General features: G+C 41.9%; 2 protein-coding genes across 6 annotated transcripts; both read left to right on the top strand.

Moving 5' to 3' along the window:
• Positions 1–1,696: 1,696 nt before the first annotated feature.
• Positions 1,697–3,510, top strand: LOC111207419 (expansin-B1). Its single transcript, XM_022705426.2, has 4 exons — positions 1,697–1,953; positions 2,073–2,382; positions 2,664–2,793; positions 2,899–3,510. The coding sequence occupies exons 1-4, from the start codon at positions 1,800–1,802 to the stop codon at positions 3,100–3,102; spliced, it is 798 nt and encodes a 265-aa protein (XP_022561147.1). The 5' UTR covers positions 1,697–1,799; the 3' UTR covers positions 3,103–3,510.
• Positions 3,511–7,602: 4,092 nt separating this feature from the next.
• LOC106357530 (lanC-like protein GCL2) lies at positions 7,603–15,068 on the top strand. 5 transcript variants are annotated; one of them, XM_013797197.3, is made up of 5 exons: positions 7,603–7,816; positions 7,923–8,040; positions 8,131–8,568; positions 8,747–8,966; positions 9,030–9,671. In XM_013797197.3, exons 4-5 carry the CDS (start codon positions 8,781–8,783, stop codon positions 9,366–9,368), a joined length of 525 nt encoding a protein of 174 aa, XP_013652651.2. In that variant the 5' UTR covers positions 7,603–7,816; positions 7,923–8,040; positions 8,131–8,568; positions 8,747–8,780; the 3' UTR covers positions 9,369–9,671. The 5 variants fall into 5 exon arrangements, with proteins under 5 accessions (XP_013652651.2, XP_048619754.1, XP_048619753.1 ...); XM_048763797.1 differs by having other exon boundaries at positions 8,747–15,068; XM_048763796.1 differs by having other exon boundaries at positions 8,131–8,966; positions 9,030–15,068.
• Positions 15,069–16,387: the final 1,319 nt, after the last annotated feature.

Here is a 16,387-nt window from a genome sequence, read left to right as displayed (position 1 = left end):
GTACAAAATAAGCATATCTACTAGTAATTAATTTTTGGACTAGGTTTCAACTACCATATTATGGCATCATCATACTTTATAAGTTGGATTGTAATTGACAATAGAATATAGTTCCTACTGAAGTTGTATCCAAAGAGAATCGTTTTCTTTGTAAATTCAAAAGAAAAAAAAAAAAAGAGAATAAGAAGAGCCGTATAATCAAAAGTAAGACCATGCGCACCAGGGAATCATAAGAGGATTTCACATGCGAGAAAAAAAATTATAATCTGCTACAGTTATGACTCTATCTCGCCACGCTCCTTCCGGATGAACCCAGATCATTACTGTTCAGCGGGCTCCACGCCACGTGGCGGCCCGCTATTGGTCAATTTTTTTTTTTTAAACAAAAAAAATTAAACGAAAAAAAAAATAATAAAAAAATCAAATTATGAACCCCAACCGGGATTTCATTAATGCTGGTGCTCTTAAGGACTGTGGACTGTGGCGTAGGCACTAGTTATGTCATATTGTCATGTGCAGCCTAATACAACAAACCGTAAAAATAGGAATTACAATTGCAATATCATTTTTTTTTTAACAATAGATGTAGACGGAAAATGAAATCAAAGTGATTAATGGCCTTATTGAGGTATGATTAGTTGTTAGTTACTTGGTTAAAAGAAAGTATGAAACTCAGAAACAGTTATGAAAAATGATACTATTTTTATATTGTAGAAATGGTTGATGCGCTGTCGCTGTGTCTGTGGGAAAAAGATTGGCGAACAAGATTTTGTTTCTCCAATCTTATCGTGTCTATTGAAAGATGTTATTGATCTATAGCTCCTTTCAGTGACCTTGACCAATCTTTTAATAAAGATTTTTTGTTTCTTCTTCAGAGATGCATGAAGAAGGTGATGTTTGTTTGTTGTTGTAAGTAGTACACATAACTTGTAGTATTAAGTTTATATACTAGCGAGCAATGAGTTCAATGATGTGAAGACAAATCCGTTAGCTAGTGAATTCAATGTTGTCCCAACAAGTGAAATATGATACATACTATTGAGCGGCACATATCCAGGGCAGGCTTAGACAAGGAGGCGAACGGTGCGATCGCCCGGACCCAATCCATTCTCCCCCTATTTCTTAATAGATAAGGACTCGTTTTTTAAAAAAAATACATATATTTTTATATTAAAAATAAGAAGAGGGACCCAAATTTTTCTTATATGAATTTTTTTTTATTTCCATAAATTTATTTTTAAAAATAATTCTGGTATTTTAAAAAAAAACTATGTCTATCAGATTTTTTTTTAAAAAATAATAGTTTGGAAATTAAAATTTTTGTTTGTCCCAGGGTCCATGAAACCATTCGGCCGGCCCTGCACATATCAGCACATATTCAACCAGTTCGACCATATTATTATTACCTGTTCGAATAAAGAACTTAAGTAACAAGAAGAGAACAACGGATTCTTTTTCTTAAGCAGAAGCACAAGAAGAATCTTTCTCCCAAAAGAAGACTTCAACGGCCGAATCTTTTTATAAATAATTGCATAAACATGCATTACCCTACGGGATCGTGTGGAATCGAGGCCCTAACTGTCAGTGGGTCCATGAATGGCATACCTTTCGTAAATAAGGAGAAGGACTCAGGGTCATAACTGGCACAAACACAATGCATTTTGATTTGATGCAAAAAGGCTTCCTCCTCTTTCCTTTACCCCCATTTTCTATTTAACGCCCAAACTACACACACCCTCTCTCTCACTCCATTTAGATTCTGCTTGCTCACCAATAGAAGTGTGGTATAGCCGGTGGAAATGCAGCTCCTACCGACACTCTGCTTCTTGTTCTTGCAGCTGCTGCCGAGAGGAGACGCATCCACCTCTCACTCTAATCGCCACAGATCAGCCCCACATTGGCTCCCCGCCACGGCCACCTGGTACGGAAGTCCTGAGGGCGATGGCAGCAGCGGTAACAACCGCCTACACCCTCTTCTTTCTTTTACTTGCTCTTGATTTTTTTGACTCCAACAAATTAAAAGTTTAGGCTTTTATTGAGAAACCAAAAACAATATAATAATGAAACTGCAGGAGGAGCATGCGGGTATGGGTCGCTGGTGGACGTGAAGCCGTTCAAGGCTCGCGTTGGAGCAGTGAGTCCGTTGCTGTTCAAGAGCGGCGAAGGCTGCGGTGCTTGCTACAAGGTCAGGTGTCTGGACAAGACCATCTGCTCAAAGAGAGCAGTCACAATAATTGTCACAGACCAGTCACCGTCAGGACCATCTGCTCGAGCAAAGCACACTCACTTTGACCTTAGTGGCGCCGCATTTGGCCATTTGGCTATCCCCGGCCATTCCGGCATCATCCGCAACCGCGGCCTCATCTCCCTCCTCTATCGCCGGTAACCTCTTTTCCTTCGTTTTTTCAATGACTGCTAAATGCTAACGAACAAATGAGTGTGTGTATGTATTATCTTATTTTATTTTATTACATTGGAAGGAGTAAACAAATAAGTTTAACTTTAACGGCGTTCTGGTTTTCGATGGTCCCATAGTTTGACCGTTGACTATACATGACTTCACACAAGTCTGGATGCTCTGACACGCACACTACACTTGGTTGTCTGTCTTTTTTTTTATTTTATAAATAACACTGAGCTAAACTAGTTGGTGAAAAAAACAGGACGGCATGCAAATACAGAGAGAAGAACATAGCATTCCATGTGAACGCAGGATCAACAGCTTATTGGTTATCTCTTCTCATTGAGTATGAAGACGGAGAAGGTGACATTGGCTCTATGCACATTCGTCAAGTATGTATATTCCTTTAATTGGCATTCTCTTTTTTTTTTTTGTTTTTTTTTTATAATTCCTTCTTTTTCTTCTTTCTTTATTGTTAGTTTTTTTTTGTAATGCAGGCGGGGTCGAAGGAGTGGATAGCAATGAAGCACATATGGGGAGCAAACTGGTGCATCGTCGGAGGACCACTAAAGGGACCACTCTCCGTTAAGCTCACCACTTTGTCAAACAACAAAACGCTCTCCGCAGCTGACGTCATCCCCAAAAAATGGGTTCCCAAAGCTACTTACACCTCCCGCCTCAACTTCTCCCCTGTCCTCTAACTAAACTGAAGCTCCCCACCCCCATTTCTCTGTCCTCACTTCTTTTTTGTTGGGAGAGAGAATCGGTGAGGATACTGAGTGAGTGAGAGTGAGAGGATGCTCTCCTCCCTCTTCCCTCGTTTTTCTTTTTCTGTTTTGTTTGGGGTTGTGTTTATGTGTGTTGGTGAAGGAAGCCATCAGAGCTTGATTCTGTGACTACTTACTATAGTACTTACTACTTACTAATGTTGGACCTACTCTTTATGTAATCCTTTTTTTAATATTTTTTCTTATTTGCTTCTAAACCTTGTAAAAGGCGATAGGAGTAAAGTACTGTATTATCATCATATTTAGTGTCATTTGTGGGACATTATTATATAATGAGACAGCCTACAAATGCATAAATAATAGCTACCACAGTGTGCAAAATCTCATTGCTTTCTCTTCCAACTCTTTTGCTAGCCCCACGCCTTTTTCCAATGAGAACAACTTGGGGACTCTTTCGATGTAATAATTTCCCAAATGTCTTCATTTCTCTCACTGAGGGGAGGCATTATAAATTCTTTAACATGCTCCTACATACCTTTAGAGTGACTGGAAACAGACGAAACAACTAGACCTCACCACCACGTGCATCCACGCCATTATTTTCCGGACCGTCAGGTCAGCTAGGAGAACAATGTTAACATGGCACACAATCACGACATTCTCACCACCTGTTGGAGGTGGATTTACATCCTTCCTCAAGGCCCATTAGACAATGTACTAGCCCCATTTGGCTAGAAAACCCTAGACATATCTTTCTATAAATAAAGAGCTCCTCCTTATGAGAAAGGGGATTCTCTTCCCCATTTTAGACCTAGAACACATTCTACAAAGAGTTTATGGATTGTTAGATTTATTTACACTTGTAATTCTACATGTAATACAATCTTAAATCAATAAACTCTTTTGATGTTCATTTTCTATTTGATTCTTTAAGATTTCTCCTAAACCTCAAGAATCTAATCTTTTATTTTTAGATTCTTTTATTGTATTGATTCAACAAACATTTCAGCATAAACACCATTATTGGATCAAACAGTTGGCGCTAGAAGGAGGGGACTAAGGAGAACTATCTTAAAATCATATCAAACTGGAGAAAATCTTAGATCGAGCTTGACCGCAAGTCTTCTCGGTAAAGGAGGAAGCATTTCATGAAGCGCTGCGGTTGATGTCACTAAAGGCCCACCAACGAGCCCAATACTGAGACTCTGAGCTTGTCGTCTCCGAACATCACGTAAAGCTTCCCGTCGGAGCAGATCTCGACGGGTCCACTGAAACTCTTGAAGAAAGCCGTTGGTCTCACGATCCTGGACGTAAAGATCGCTTTTGCCGGCGACGAGACTGTTCTTGGTCGCTTCGTAACCGATCTTCCACGAGTCTTTGATCCCTCCGTTGCGGCTAGCGAGACAGGAGACGTCGACGTCGATACCTAGGCCGGGACTCTCCATCTTCGCCTGCAACAACCTAGGCGGTTTGGGCTCAAAGAAAAAGATGATCTTTTGAGGAGAGAAACCCAAATTAGATCCAACAAGCTTCATAATCACCTCGTCCTCGTCATTCCCTCCGGCGAGATCCCGACGACGACGGAGCAACACACAGACGGTGGCGATCTGCTCCAAGTCATCAAATCCAATGGCGAAGAAACTGAGCGGCGGAGAGTAACGGGGTCGCATCCTCAGCTCTTCACAAAGAAGCTGTTCGCGGTGGAGAAGTACGGTATCGGGGTTGTAATCTCTGTTCAGAGGCTTCTCTTCATCTCGACGATCTCGATCCGTGACCAGCTCTCGGACCTAATTGGTAAAGTCACCAGCTTTGAGCTCACCACCATCTCAGCTCAGGCAAGAGAGATCCACGAGACGACGAGCTCGTACAATAAGTCCACCATCTTCACCATCACAGCGAACGAAGAGACAGAGTGAGAGAAAGTTGAGAGAAGCTACGGAAACATTCGATCGACACAGCGAACGAAGGGTATGAAGCTCTCTGACGAAGCCTTGCTGTTGATGTTACCAAAGAACTTCCAAAGTTCGAGACTTTCTTGTTGGACGAACTTGTCGCTTCCTGCAACCGTCTGATTCCGGCAAGAGCGGAGATGACGAACCAATCACCTCGCCCCCCTCATCACCTCGCCCCCCTCATCACCTCGTCATTTGTTTCATCAAATGATGCGCTTCTCTAAGCTCCATCATCTGTTCTTGTTCTTCTTTGGAAGTGAAGGAGCCTGAGCTCGACTTCACAAATAAAGCTCTGAACTTGTCATGTAACTGAACTCGCTGACTTCAAACCCCTAGCCAAGAATAAAGCTTATCAACTTCCTTACATCAAGCTTCTCTTCCCGACAACCAGTTTGCCGCAACCAACGTGTCGGCACAAAACATATTCTCGTGAAGAGCCTTGAGAGAATCCATCTGGAGGATAAAACAGTAGAAGAGAAAGTTGGATCAGTGTCTCTTGATTATCTTCTCGAGAAAGACTCTGTTCATGAGTTTGTGAAGAAAGTTTTTAAAGCTTCAAGACCACTAGACGAGTTCTCACATGGCGATCACAACAACGATCAGCTCCTCCTTGTTCTTGATTATACAGACTAGATTCTCCACAGGATAACAGTCGAGGCATCTTCGAGTTCTGGCCTTTCTCGAGAAGAAGATTCATGAGATGCAGAGACGTTTTGACTGGAGTTTACTCTGCTGCTGTGACACCCCAAGAACGTCGGATACGGATACGATCATCGAGACTGATCTAGTAAAGCTACCATGTGTTTGGTCGGGTTTCGGTGGTGGGACTGAACGTGTCATCTCCGATATCATCTCGCCACGAGCTTGACGAACAGAGACGACCACAAGATGAGAAGAGGAACAAGCTCAAGCTCAGACATGACCTCTAGAGCAGCTCAAAGCAGCTTCAAGCTCTGTTCAAGCTCCAAAACGAGAGAGAGAAGAAAACAGAGGAGCATATGATGGACCATGACCAGCCTGGCCTCAGCTCAGGGTCATCTACTTCAAAAAAAAAAAAAAAAAAGGAAGAGATAAGTTCTCATCTCCAACAACTCGCGACTACTTATCCTCAAAGATAAGTTTCTCGAATATTTAAATTTTATAAACTCAGTGGTGCTTGCTTTATTATCCGTGACATGCACATTGCTTAGTAATTATTATATTACTAGTATCAAATCAACTTGTGAACACTAAGCAAAAACAAGTCAGCAGCTTGTTTATTGATTATGCCAAAGTTGGTTATGTCTTGTGGTTTATATTGATCTGACCATGATCATATTTTTTGCGAGCCAGCGATTCTGGGCCAAAGAGAATCAACAAGCAGTTGTCACCATCATGTTCTCACGCTTCGAAAGATGAGCTTTCACCTACGAGCTTGTCGGGAGCAGTACAAATGGCACAAGGCAGCACGTTTCTCAACATCATCATAACCTGACGAACACACAAGCCAACAACTTGCTCGATACACACAATCTCAACACGAGACTTCGGGTCGGCAATAGTTCGGTAAACGTGTATTTTAGGCACGAGTTTAAATTGAACTTGCTTTTTATTAGGCACAAATTTGCATTCGACTCGCTTATTGTTAGACACGAGTTTACAAAAACTCGTCTTTGGCTAGGCATGAGTTTACAGAAGCTCTCCTTCCACTAGGCACGAGCTCTCAGTAAACTCGCCTCTGTCTTAGCATGAGTCAAGTAAACTCGTCTTTCGCTAAGCACGAGTTTAAAGCAAACTCGCTTCTTACTAGGCACAAGTTCGAAATAAACTCGCCTAAACCGTCATAGGCATGAATGTGTCTAGTTCATTGTCTAATAAACCCTATTCGTAAACTTCGCAGAGATCGATTTCATCTCTCCCAACGAACTTGGGGGACTTACTGTTGGAGGTGGATTTACATCCTTCCTCAAGGCCCATTAGACAATGTACTAGGCCCATTTGGCTAGAAAACCCTAGACATATCTTTCTATAAATAAGGAGCTCCTCCTTATGAGAAAGGGGATTCTCTTTCCCATTTTAGACCTAGAACACATTCTACAAAGAGTTTATGGATTGTTAGATTTATTTACACTTGTAATTCTACATGTAATACAATCTTAAATCAATAAACTCTTTTGATGTTCATTTTCTATTTGATTCTTTAAGATTTCTCCTAAACCTCAAGAATCTAATCTTTTATTTTTAGATTCTTTTATTGTATTGATTCAACAAACATTTCAGCATAAACACCATTATTGGATCAAACACCACCCAAACTATTGACAGACAACTTATGATAGATATTATTCATCCAACAAACAACCAGTATCTGTAAATCCTCAAGTCTTGCAAATATAAGACGTGGAATCAAAATGATTAACGTGAACGTCTGCCTTGGCTCCCTCAGCCTCAGCCACAGGTTTCTCCCCCTCTCCCGAGGCAACTGCAGCAACCTCTGGTTTCGCTGTTTCAGCACTTGCAGGTTTTTCTTCTGCCCCTTTTGTTTCCGCTGCAGGTTTTCCATCTTTGGCTGGGGGCGGAGGAGGAGGCATCATGTGGGGTGGTGGATTTGTCTTGAGCTTGAGGAAAATCTGCCTCATTCTCCCAAGATCGGTGGGCTTCCCAGGTTTAGGACCCTGGATAACAGTCACAGAAGGCTTCTTGTCAGCCTCACGCGGGATAAGCTCTGCAATCAAAACTGGCATGCATGAAGTTGTGTGAGTTTAATTAATAGCTCTGCTTAATTACCTACCTGAATGCATCAGCTTCAGCTATGATCTGATTGCGCATCTCCTTCTCTTTCTTTTCCTTCTCCTCCTCAAGGTGAATGGCGTTTAGGCTGTGAAGGAAAACATCAGTATCAAAAATCACTGAGAGATTATTTAATGTATGGTGAAGACAAGACATGTGGTACTCTGATGGAGTAAGCTGATATCTATTTGTAAGCTTACAAGATACACATTAGTTAATTATACTAAATCTCTCCTCTCCCATCCCATATGACGATTTTTCAACCATATTGAATGAATAGAAGACTGACCGGCGCCACTCACGTCGGAGGCGAATAACGCGTCGTCGTCGTTGCCGTTGGGGGAGGCGGGATTATTTTCAGATCCAAAATCACCATCTCCATCCAACGAATGTTGAGTCGGGGGATGGGCCTCAGAGATATTGTCGTCGCTCATGAAGACATCGGCCATGAATTGATTGATGGTTTAAGGGAGCGAGTGATGAGAGCTTTTTCTTCTTCAGAGAAGAGTCAAAAGCTTATGGTTACGGAGTCAAAAGATATCGTCTTTCTTTCTTATTATATAGATTCCATTCCATTGGGCATTTGATCTGTTTCTCAGGTTGTGATGGAGACTTGGGGTTAAACTGGTCAGCTTATTCAGGAAGAGTTGGTTATCTATGGGCTTGTCTCTTTGTGAACAAATGTGTTGGTGCAGAAACTTTGTCTTCAACTACCATTGTAAGTGAAATGCTTAGGATGTTAAAAGATTTTGATACGTCGCCTTTTTTGTCACTATAATATCTTTATGACAAAGAATAAGTGTGCTGCGCCAAGTTACTGAGGAGATTATCAAGGAAGGTAGATCAATGGCTAAGAATGGAAACTCGCCCCTTATGTTTCAATGGTATGGCCAAAGGTACTGGGGCGCAGCACATGGGCTTGCTGGTATCATGCATGTCTTGATGGATGTTCAGCTGAAGCCAGACGTGGCAGAGGATGTGCGGGGAACCCTTAAGTATATCATCAACAATCGGTTTCCAAATGGAAACTACCCTGCTAGTGAAGAGGATAGGAGAAGAGATTTTCTTGTGCATTGGTGTCATGGAGCTCCCGGGACGCTTGTGAAGGCAGCTGAGGTGATGATTCCTTTTAATGCTTTCTAGACCATTATTGATCTCTGGGATATGAATGAAACACAGGTTTTTGGGGAGAGAGAGTTTCTGGAGGCTGGTGAAGCTGCAGCAGAGGTGGTTTGGAACCGTGGATTGCTCAAGCAGGTGGGGATCTGTCATGGGATCAGTGGCAATGCATATGTTTCTCTCTCCCTTTACAGAGCTACTGGACGGAACGAGTATCTGCACCAGGCAAAAGCCTTCGCCAGCTTTCTGCTTGACAAAGGCCACAAGCTACTCTCAAAAGGAGAAATGCACGGAGGTGATAGTCCTTATTCCTTGTTTGAAGGCGTTGGAGGGATGGCCTATCTCTTCCTTGACATGGTCGACCCGTCGCAGGCCAGGTTCCCAGGTTACGAGCTTTGAAGTGTTAGATCGATAAAGTATCTTTGCTCTTCGAATCCTACTTTTTTAAGCAATAAAGTAGACACAAGGGTAGTCATGTGGTGTTTTTATTTTAGTAAAAGCAAAATGATGGTGTTGTTTGATAGTGAATTAGTCAGAGTTGATATGTCTAGTGAAAATGTGCGGAGGTGTCTCTGGAAACTGTTTTTAACTGTATGAATGTTAGCGTGAGGTCGTGAAACATGAAGTGACCACAAAGGTCTGTATTGTCTCCGAGTATTACAAGGGGAAAAAAATAATCCCAGAGCACTTATCTTTCTGGAATATGCATGGGCCTGTACACCATCAATCGCATTTGCAAAATCTGTCTTATTTTCTTTGAATTTAAAACAAGAGAACTCTGCTGCTGATCATTTCCGACATTGTTGATCTTTCATTTCACTTTGAGTTTATTTCCTTTAACTGGATTCCTAGAGATAGAACTCTGCTGCTGATCTTTTAAACAAAACAGGGTCTTGTAGATGGTGAAGTCTCTATGACTATCACCTAACTCTCTCTGTTGCATTAATATAAGTTGTGTTTCAAAAAAAAAACAAACAAGAGAACAGAACAGAGTATATTTTATGTTCTGCCTCTTCTGGTTTAACAATGTCCAAATCTGTTCTCAAAAGTCAAGACTCTTGACCCTTGAGCACAAGACGCTCAGAATCTCCAAGCTCAACTTGACCGCTCCTTTCCAGCCAACCCTGAAACATAAACTCTATAGGCTCCAGCGACTTCCCGGTTCTCTCCGGGACTAGTAGCGTGTATACAAAGATAACCTTATTAACAATAGGCTTATTGTCTGACATGTTCCATGCTAGAAAAAACCTTCATCTTCTTTTAGATTCTAAAGAATTAAGAAAAATAATATACAGATTCACTTGCGCTGCCAAAAAAAAAGAAAGGGCAATCAAATATCCTCAATCGAGAAACACAGAGGCACTAGAGGCATTGTGGGATATTCTGGGATTGGGCTATGCCAATGTGGATGCTCGTTTTATCGACAATGGAGCTGTTCTTCACTTCACCTTTTTTATGAAACAATGCAATTTTCATTGATATTTTAGTGTTTGGCTAGATTTACTTCCATCTTCTAGACAGCCATACCTCCCACATTTGGTTACAGAGACACTTGCGAGTGTTTTGTATGCTCAGACAGACACCAATCACTTTCTATATGTTGTGAATGTTGATAATTCAAATTCAGTGAAGCATCAATTATTCTCTGTTTGTATACAATAATCTTTTCTTACGAGAAGACAAAAAAAGAGAGAAAAAAATCTTTGCTTCAAAGAATAAGTATAACTGAATAATAACAAACCCTATAATATTGGCGACCATAGTGGAACCGAACCAACTTATGACTCATCTATTGAGCCGCCATTTTTTTTGAAAGTTACAAAAAAGATTCTCTGTAACTTAAGATTTAAAATCTTCCCTACTTCTCTCTCTCTCTCTCATAGAGGAAGCTCTCAGAGTAACAATGAAGAGTTGTGAGCATGAAAATGTTTCCCTGAAAACAACAAGCAGAGGAAAGTCCCGCGTGGTTAGTTCACGTTTCCTCTCTCCGTCATCATGTTCTTCTCCTATCGGCAGAAACTCCACTTCCAATTCATCTTCCAACAACGTCCATCTCGGTCTGAGAAAGAATGATCGGATGTCAGATGGGATCCCAAATCAAAGTAATGGTCCTGAAGTTGACACAAAAGAAAATAGTAGGCAGATCGATGATGAGGATAATGTCATACTTCCTGGCAGATTTTCCGTTGACGAATGTGCATTGCACAGATCATCATCATTATCATCATCAAGGAGAAACTCTCGCTCCTCTCTACTCTATTATAATGATGAATCTGATTCAGAGTTGAGTGATGTGTCCTTTGCTTCAACAACTCTTAGCACAAGTCGTTCATTATCCAGGAGCCATAAACCTGGTATCAAAGTCTCTTCTAAATATCTGCATGATGCAAGGAAAGGGTGCACCACAAACAATATTAGGTTACAACAAGGTTCCCAGAGCTTTAGGGGTATTGAGAGTAGGACTAATTCAGCAGCTAGGTATGGCAGTTCAATGTCTCAGTGGGCGCTGTCACCAGGAAGATCATTGGAAGCTCATCAGGCCTCGAGCATATATCCAAGTTCAAACCTCAAGCCTCCAAGAGGTAAAGGCGTTGGTAAACTATTCAACCTTGGTTTGGATTTCTTCAGGAGGAGCAAGAACAAGTCTTCTCCCATCTCTTCCCCATTAAAACCAAAGACAGAGGCTTCTCATCAGCTGAAGCTTATGAACAATCGGTTGGTTCAGTGGAGGTTTGTCAATGCTAGAGCATCGGCTGCAAACAATAATGTAGCCTCCCGAGCAAAGGTAATGTCACTCTTTCTACTCTCTACAAAAAAATACAGTTATCATCACTTCTACTCATGAAACCTTTGCAGAAACAATTACTATGTGCATGTGATGCTCTTACCAAATTACAAAATTTGGTTCTACAAGAGAGAATTAATCTGCAAAAGAAACAGTTGGAAATGAAGCTGGCTCATCTCCTTGTTTCTCAAGTACGTCTCAGATCCAAACCCATTTGTCGATTCTGGTATTGCCAAACCCGCAGAGATTATCTTGCTAGTCTCTTTGAAGCATCTGATTGATAAGAAATATATATATATATATATATATATATATATATATCTGAAATAGGTTAAGCATCTTGAGGCATGGGAGGACATGGGAAGAGAACACTTTTCATCTATTTCCATGACCACACAATCCCTGCATTCTCTTCTTTCCAGGGTTCCCCTAAGGGAAGGTGCAAAGGTAAATTAGATCTTGCTCATCTGCTAATTAAGATTCTTCTTTTTTTTTTTGGCACTAACACCTAAATGTTTTCAGGTGAAGATAGAATCTGCTGTCACTATATTTCGGAAAGGAGAAGCAGTCTCTGATGCTATCATTTCTACTGTGAATAGTTTTGCTCCCACGGTACGTTATTTCGATGCAGAGAGAGAAAAAAAAATGTTGATATGCCTTGAATCTGGATGTTACATCTAGGCGATGTATGTTACATCACGTACATCATACCGACTCGGTTGCATCAAGAGCGTTGCATCAAGTTATTATGGATGTTACATCTGATCGTGGGCTTAGGCCCATGAGTCCGTTTAGTTTAGGGTTTTAGACGCGAGATGTTACTATATATATCTTGTATTCGAAGTAACCCTGAACTTGCACTCTGTAAACTCAATATCGCCTCCAATAATAAGATCTCTCTTTGCCCGTGGACGTAGCCAAGCTGGTGAACCACGTTAAATCTCTGTGTCGTTGTTACATCATTTTTATTCATATGTTTCCGCATCTGTTCCTTCTCACAATTGTTACAACAAACTGGTATCAGAGCTTCGGGTTGTGATCTAGTGAGAAGATGTCTGGAATAAGAGCGAAGATCGACAAGTTTGATGGGAGAAATAGCTTCAGTCTTTGGCAGATTAAGATACAGGCGTTGTTGAAGCAACAAGGCATCTGGGGACCATTGTCAGGGAAAAAATCTGAAGCAGCTGATTTGGAGACTCTAGAAGAGAAGACGTTCACAACAATTTTGTTGTGTCTAGCAGACGAGATCATCATCGAAGTGTCGGATGAGAAAACTGCTGCTAATTTGTGGTAGAAGTTGGAGAGCTTGTACATGAAAAAATCTCTGACGAACAAGCTACTTCTGAAGCAACGCCTCTTTGCTTTGCGTATGCAAGAAGATATTGAGCTTCGCGACCATCTTGACAAGTTAAATTCGATATTACTGGAGCTGCGTAACATCGATGTTAAGGTGGAGGATGAAGACGCTGCTCTAATCCTGTTGGTATCTTTGCCGAACTCTTTCGAGAACTTCGTGCAATCGTTCATTGTTGGCAAAGATACAATGAGACTGGAAGAAGTTAGGTCGGCGCTTCACAGTCGGGAATTACGCCATAAGGCATCCAACTCAGGGACATACAATCAAGCTTTGGGATTGTTTATCAGTGGTGTGAAGGGATATGGGAACAAAAGGAAGTCGAAAGGAAGAAAATTGTTTCCAAGAGGTCCTAAGCCAACTGATACTTGCAAGTATTACAAAGAGAAGGGACATTGGAAGTCAGACTGTCCCAAGAAGAAGAAGGAGCAACAGTCTGGATCTGCTGCAGTAGCTGAGGATGAAGCCAAGTCTAATAGTGACATCGCTCTTGTTGTGCACAGACACACACACTCTTCTGATGTGTGGGTTCTGGATACATGAGCATCCTACCATATGACACCGAGGAGAGAGTGGTTTTCGAAGTACACAAAGGTACTTGACGGCAAGATTAAGATGGCAAACGATTTTGTCTGCAAGATTGTTGGGATCGGCTCAATCAAGCTCAGGACACATGATGGTAGATTCTGCACATTGAACGAGGTTAGGCATGTTCCATCAATGACGAAGAATTTGATATACATGAGTCTTCTGGACAGTAGAGGGTTCAAATATTCGGGTGGCAATGGAGTTTTGAATGTCTGCAAGGGTTCTGATGTGATTCTGAAGGGTTTCATGAACGGTACTCTATATTTGCTGAAGGGTACTACCGTTACAGGTTCAGCAAATGTTGCATCACCAGAGATCTCAGAGGAAGATATGACTAAGCTGTGGCATATGAGGCTTGAACATATGGGTGAACGTGGGATGCAACTTCTGCCGAAGCAAGGTCTTCTCTGTGGTCACAAGACCAAAAGTCTAGAGTTCTGTGAGCAATGCATATTTGGGAAGCTGCATCGAAAGAGCTTTCGCAAGGCAATTCATAGAACAAAAGGCACACTCGATTACATCCATTCAGACTGTTGGGGTCCATCCAGAGTAGAGTCCCTGAAAGGTCACATATATTTTGTGTCGATGATTGATGATTATTCGAGGAAGACTTGGATAATTTTTATGAAGCACAAAAGTGAAGCATTCAGTAGCTTCAAGGAGTGGAAAATATTGGTGGAGAATCAAACAGAGAAGAAGGTGAAGCGACTTCGTACTGATAACGGTCTGGAATTCTGCTCAGCAGAGTTCAATCAGTTTTGTAAGGATGCGGGGATTACAAGGCATCTTACAGTCAGAGAAACACCACAGCAGAATGGTGTAGCAGAATGAATGAACCAGACATTGCTAGAGAGAGCAAGGTACATGCTCTCGAATGCTGGTCTGGAGAAGCGGTTTTGGGCTGAAGCAGTCAACACGGCTTGTTACTTGATAAATCTCGGTCCCTACACAGGCATCGAGTGCAGGACACCTTCTGAAGTGTGGTCAGGTATATCTGCTGATTATTCACTTCTAAGAGTGTTCGGTTGCACTGTTTACTATCATGTAAGTGAAGGTAAACTAGAGCCGAGAGCAAGGAAGGGAGTTTTTATGGGCTACGGCGATGGAGTCAAGGGATACAGGGCCTGGTCTCAATCAGAAAACCGAGTGATTCTAAGCAGGAATGTTGTTTTCGATGAAGCATCTATTGTAAGACCCGATCCTGGTCTCTCGACCCAACTGGATACAAATGCTTACTTATTAATTTCTTTGCTTGTTTGATTCATTTCTAAGTCTTTTATTTACTGTCATATTCGAATATGAGGTTCATAAACAAACGAACAGATTGCACAGCGGAATATAAATGTGTATAACTTGTATTACTTAGAAACATGAGATCCAATACATAACTTCTTAACAGTCTCATAGACAATCACTAGTTCATCCCTAGCATCATCTAACCACACGTTACACAGCCTCTCACTAACCGAGCCTTCACGGCTCCTTGGCTTGACCAGAACCATCCTTAGTTCCTGAAACCGCAACCAAATAAGCATTAATCATAACCGAGATTAGAACTAGTTGATTCTACAATTCTTGGCTTGGTTCCTAGAACATAGATAAACCTCAGTCAATATAATCATAAAAAGATATGAAACCATCTACCGTATCCTAAGTCATTCAACCAACCACCCCTTGACTTAGAATCAGATAGACGGTCCAGAATAGATAAACAGAACACACGAACAGGTCCGAATCGTCCCAAAGACCAATCCGTCTAACCGGATAGAATCTAGGTGCGACCGGTCCATGAAGTCCGGCTCGATGGCCCAACGGGCTTCCTTACCTGATCCGGCCTTGGGGTTGGATCCAACGGCCGAGTAAGCCTCAAACCCAATCCGGTACGCTAATCAACCGATCAGACCTTGCGACTCATACCATGGCTTAGACAAACCGTGTACTTATCTCAACAGACAAGACATGGACTGATCCATAAGGATCGGACAGAACCTGCATCAACAGAACCTGCATCAACAGACACTGTTTGGAACATGCACCCCTTCGTTCATTGGTACCTCTTGGTCCTCGTACCTCTTGATGTTTGTAACCCTTGGTATCTCGTACCTTTTGGTTACTTGCACCCTTTGGCAACTCACAACCTTTGGAACTCGTGACCTTTGGCAACTCGTGCCTTTTGGATACATGCCCAACCATTTGATCTAACCGCCCAGTCATAGGTGCGATTCAAACCATCCGTTTAGCCGACCCATGTCTAGGCTAGTGGTTAAGTTATGATCGGCCAAGTCTAGGGACGTGTCCCTTGGACTGAAACAATACAACCTTTCGTGTATATCAGACATAACAGAAAGAGATCGGATAGAAAACAAGTAAGAGAAGCCGGATGGGACTTAGGAACCTACAGAGCCGCGGTGTGATCGCATGGACCGTCTGTTCGGTCTGATGGAGCCACGGCCCATATCATACCTTCTGAACCACCTCTAGGTTCTACACGTTCTTCTCCTTGTCTTGGTCTCCCATCTTGACCGGAGGTTAGTTCCTAAACGATCAGAGTCGCCAGAAACAATCACCACCACTCTCGGCCTTTCTCTTGGCCGGAAACTCTCTCTCTCTCTACGATTTCTCTGAGTTATTTTACTCTGGAATGGATGAATGAAATTGACAGAGAGGGCCCCATAAATATAGAAAACGAGG

Source organism: Brassica napus, chromosome C7, assembly GCF_020379485.1.
Source record: "Brassica napus cultivar Da-Ae chromosome C7, Da-Ae, whole genome shotgun sequence".
NCBI classification, from domain to species: domain Eukaryota; kingdom Viridiplantae; phylum Streptophyta; class Magnoliopsida; order Brassicales; family Brassicaceae; genus Brassica; species Brassica napus.
The sequence above is the reverse complement of the archived record's forward strand: the minus strand, read 5'-3'. Positions and strand labels throughout refer to the sequence as shown.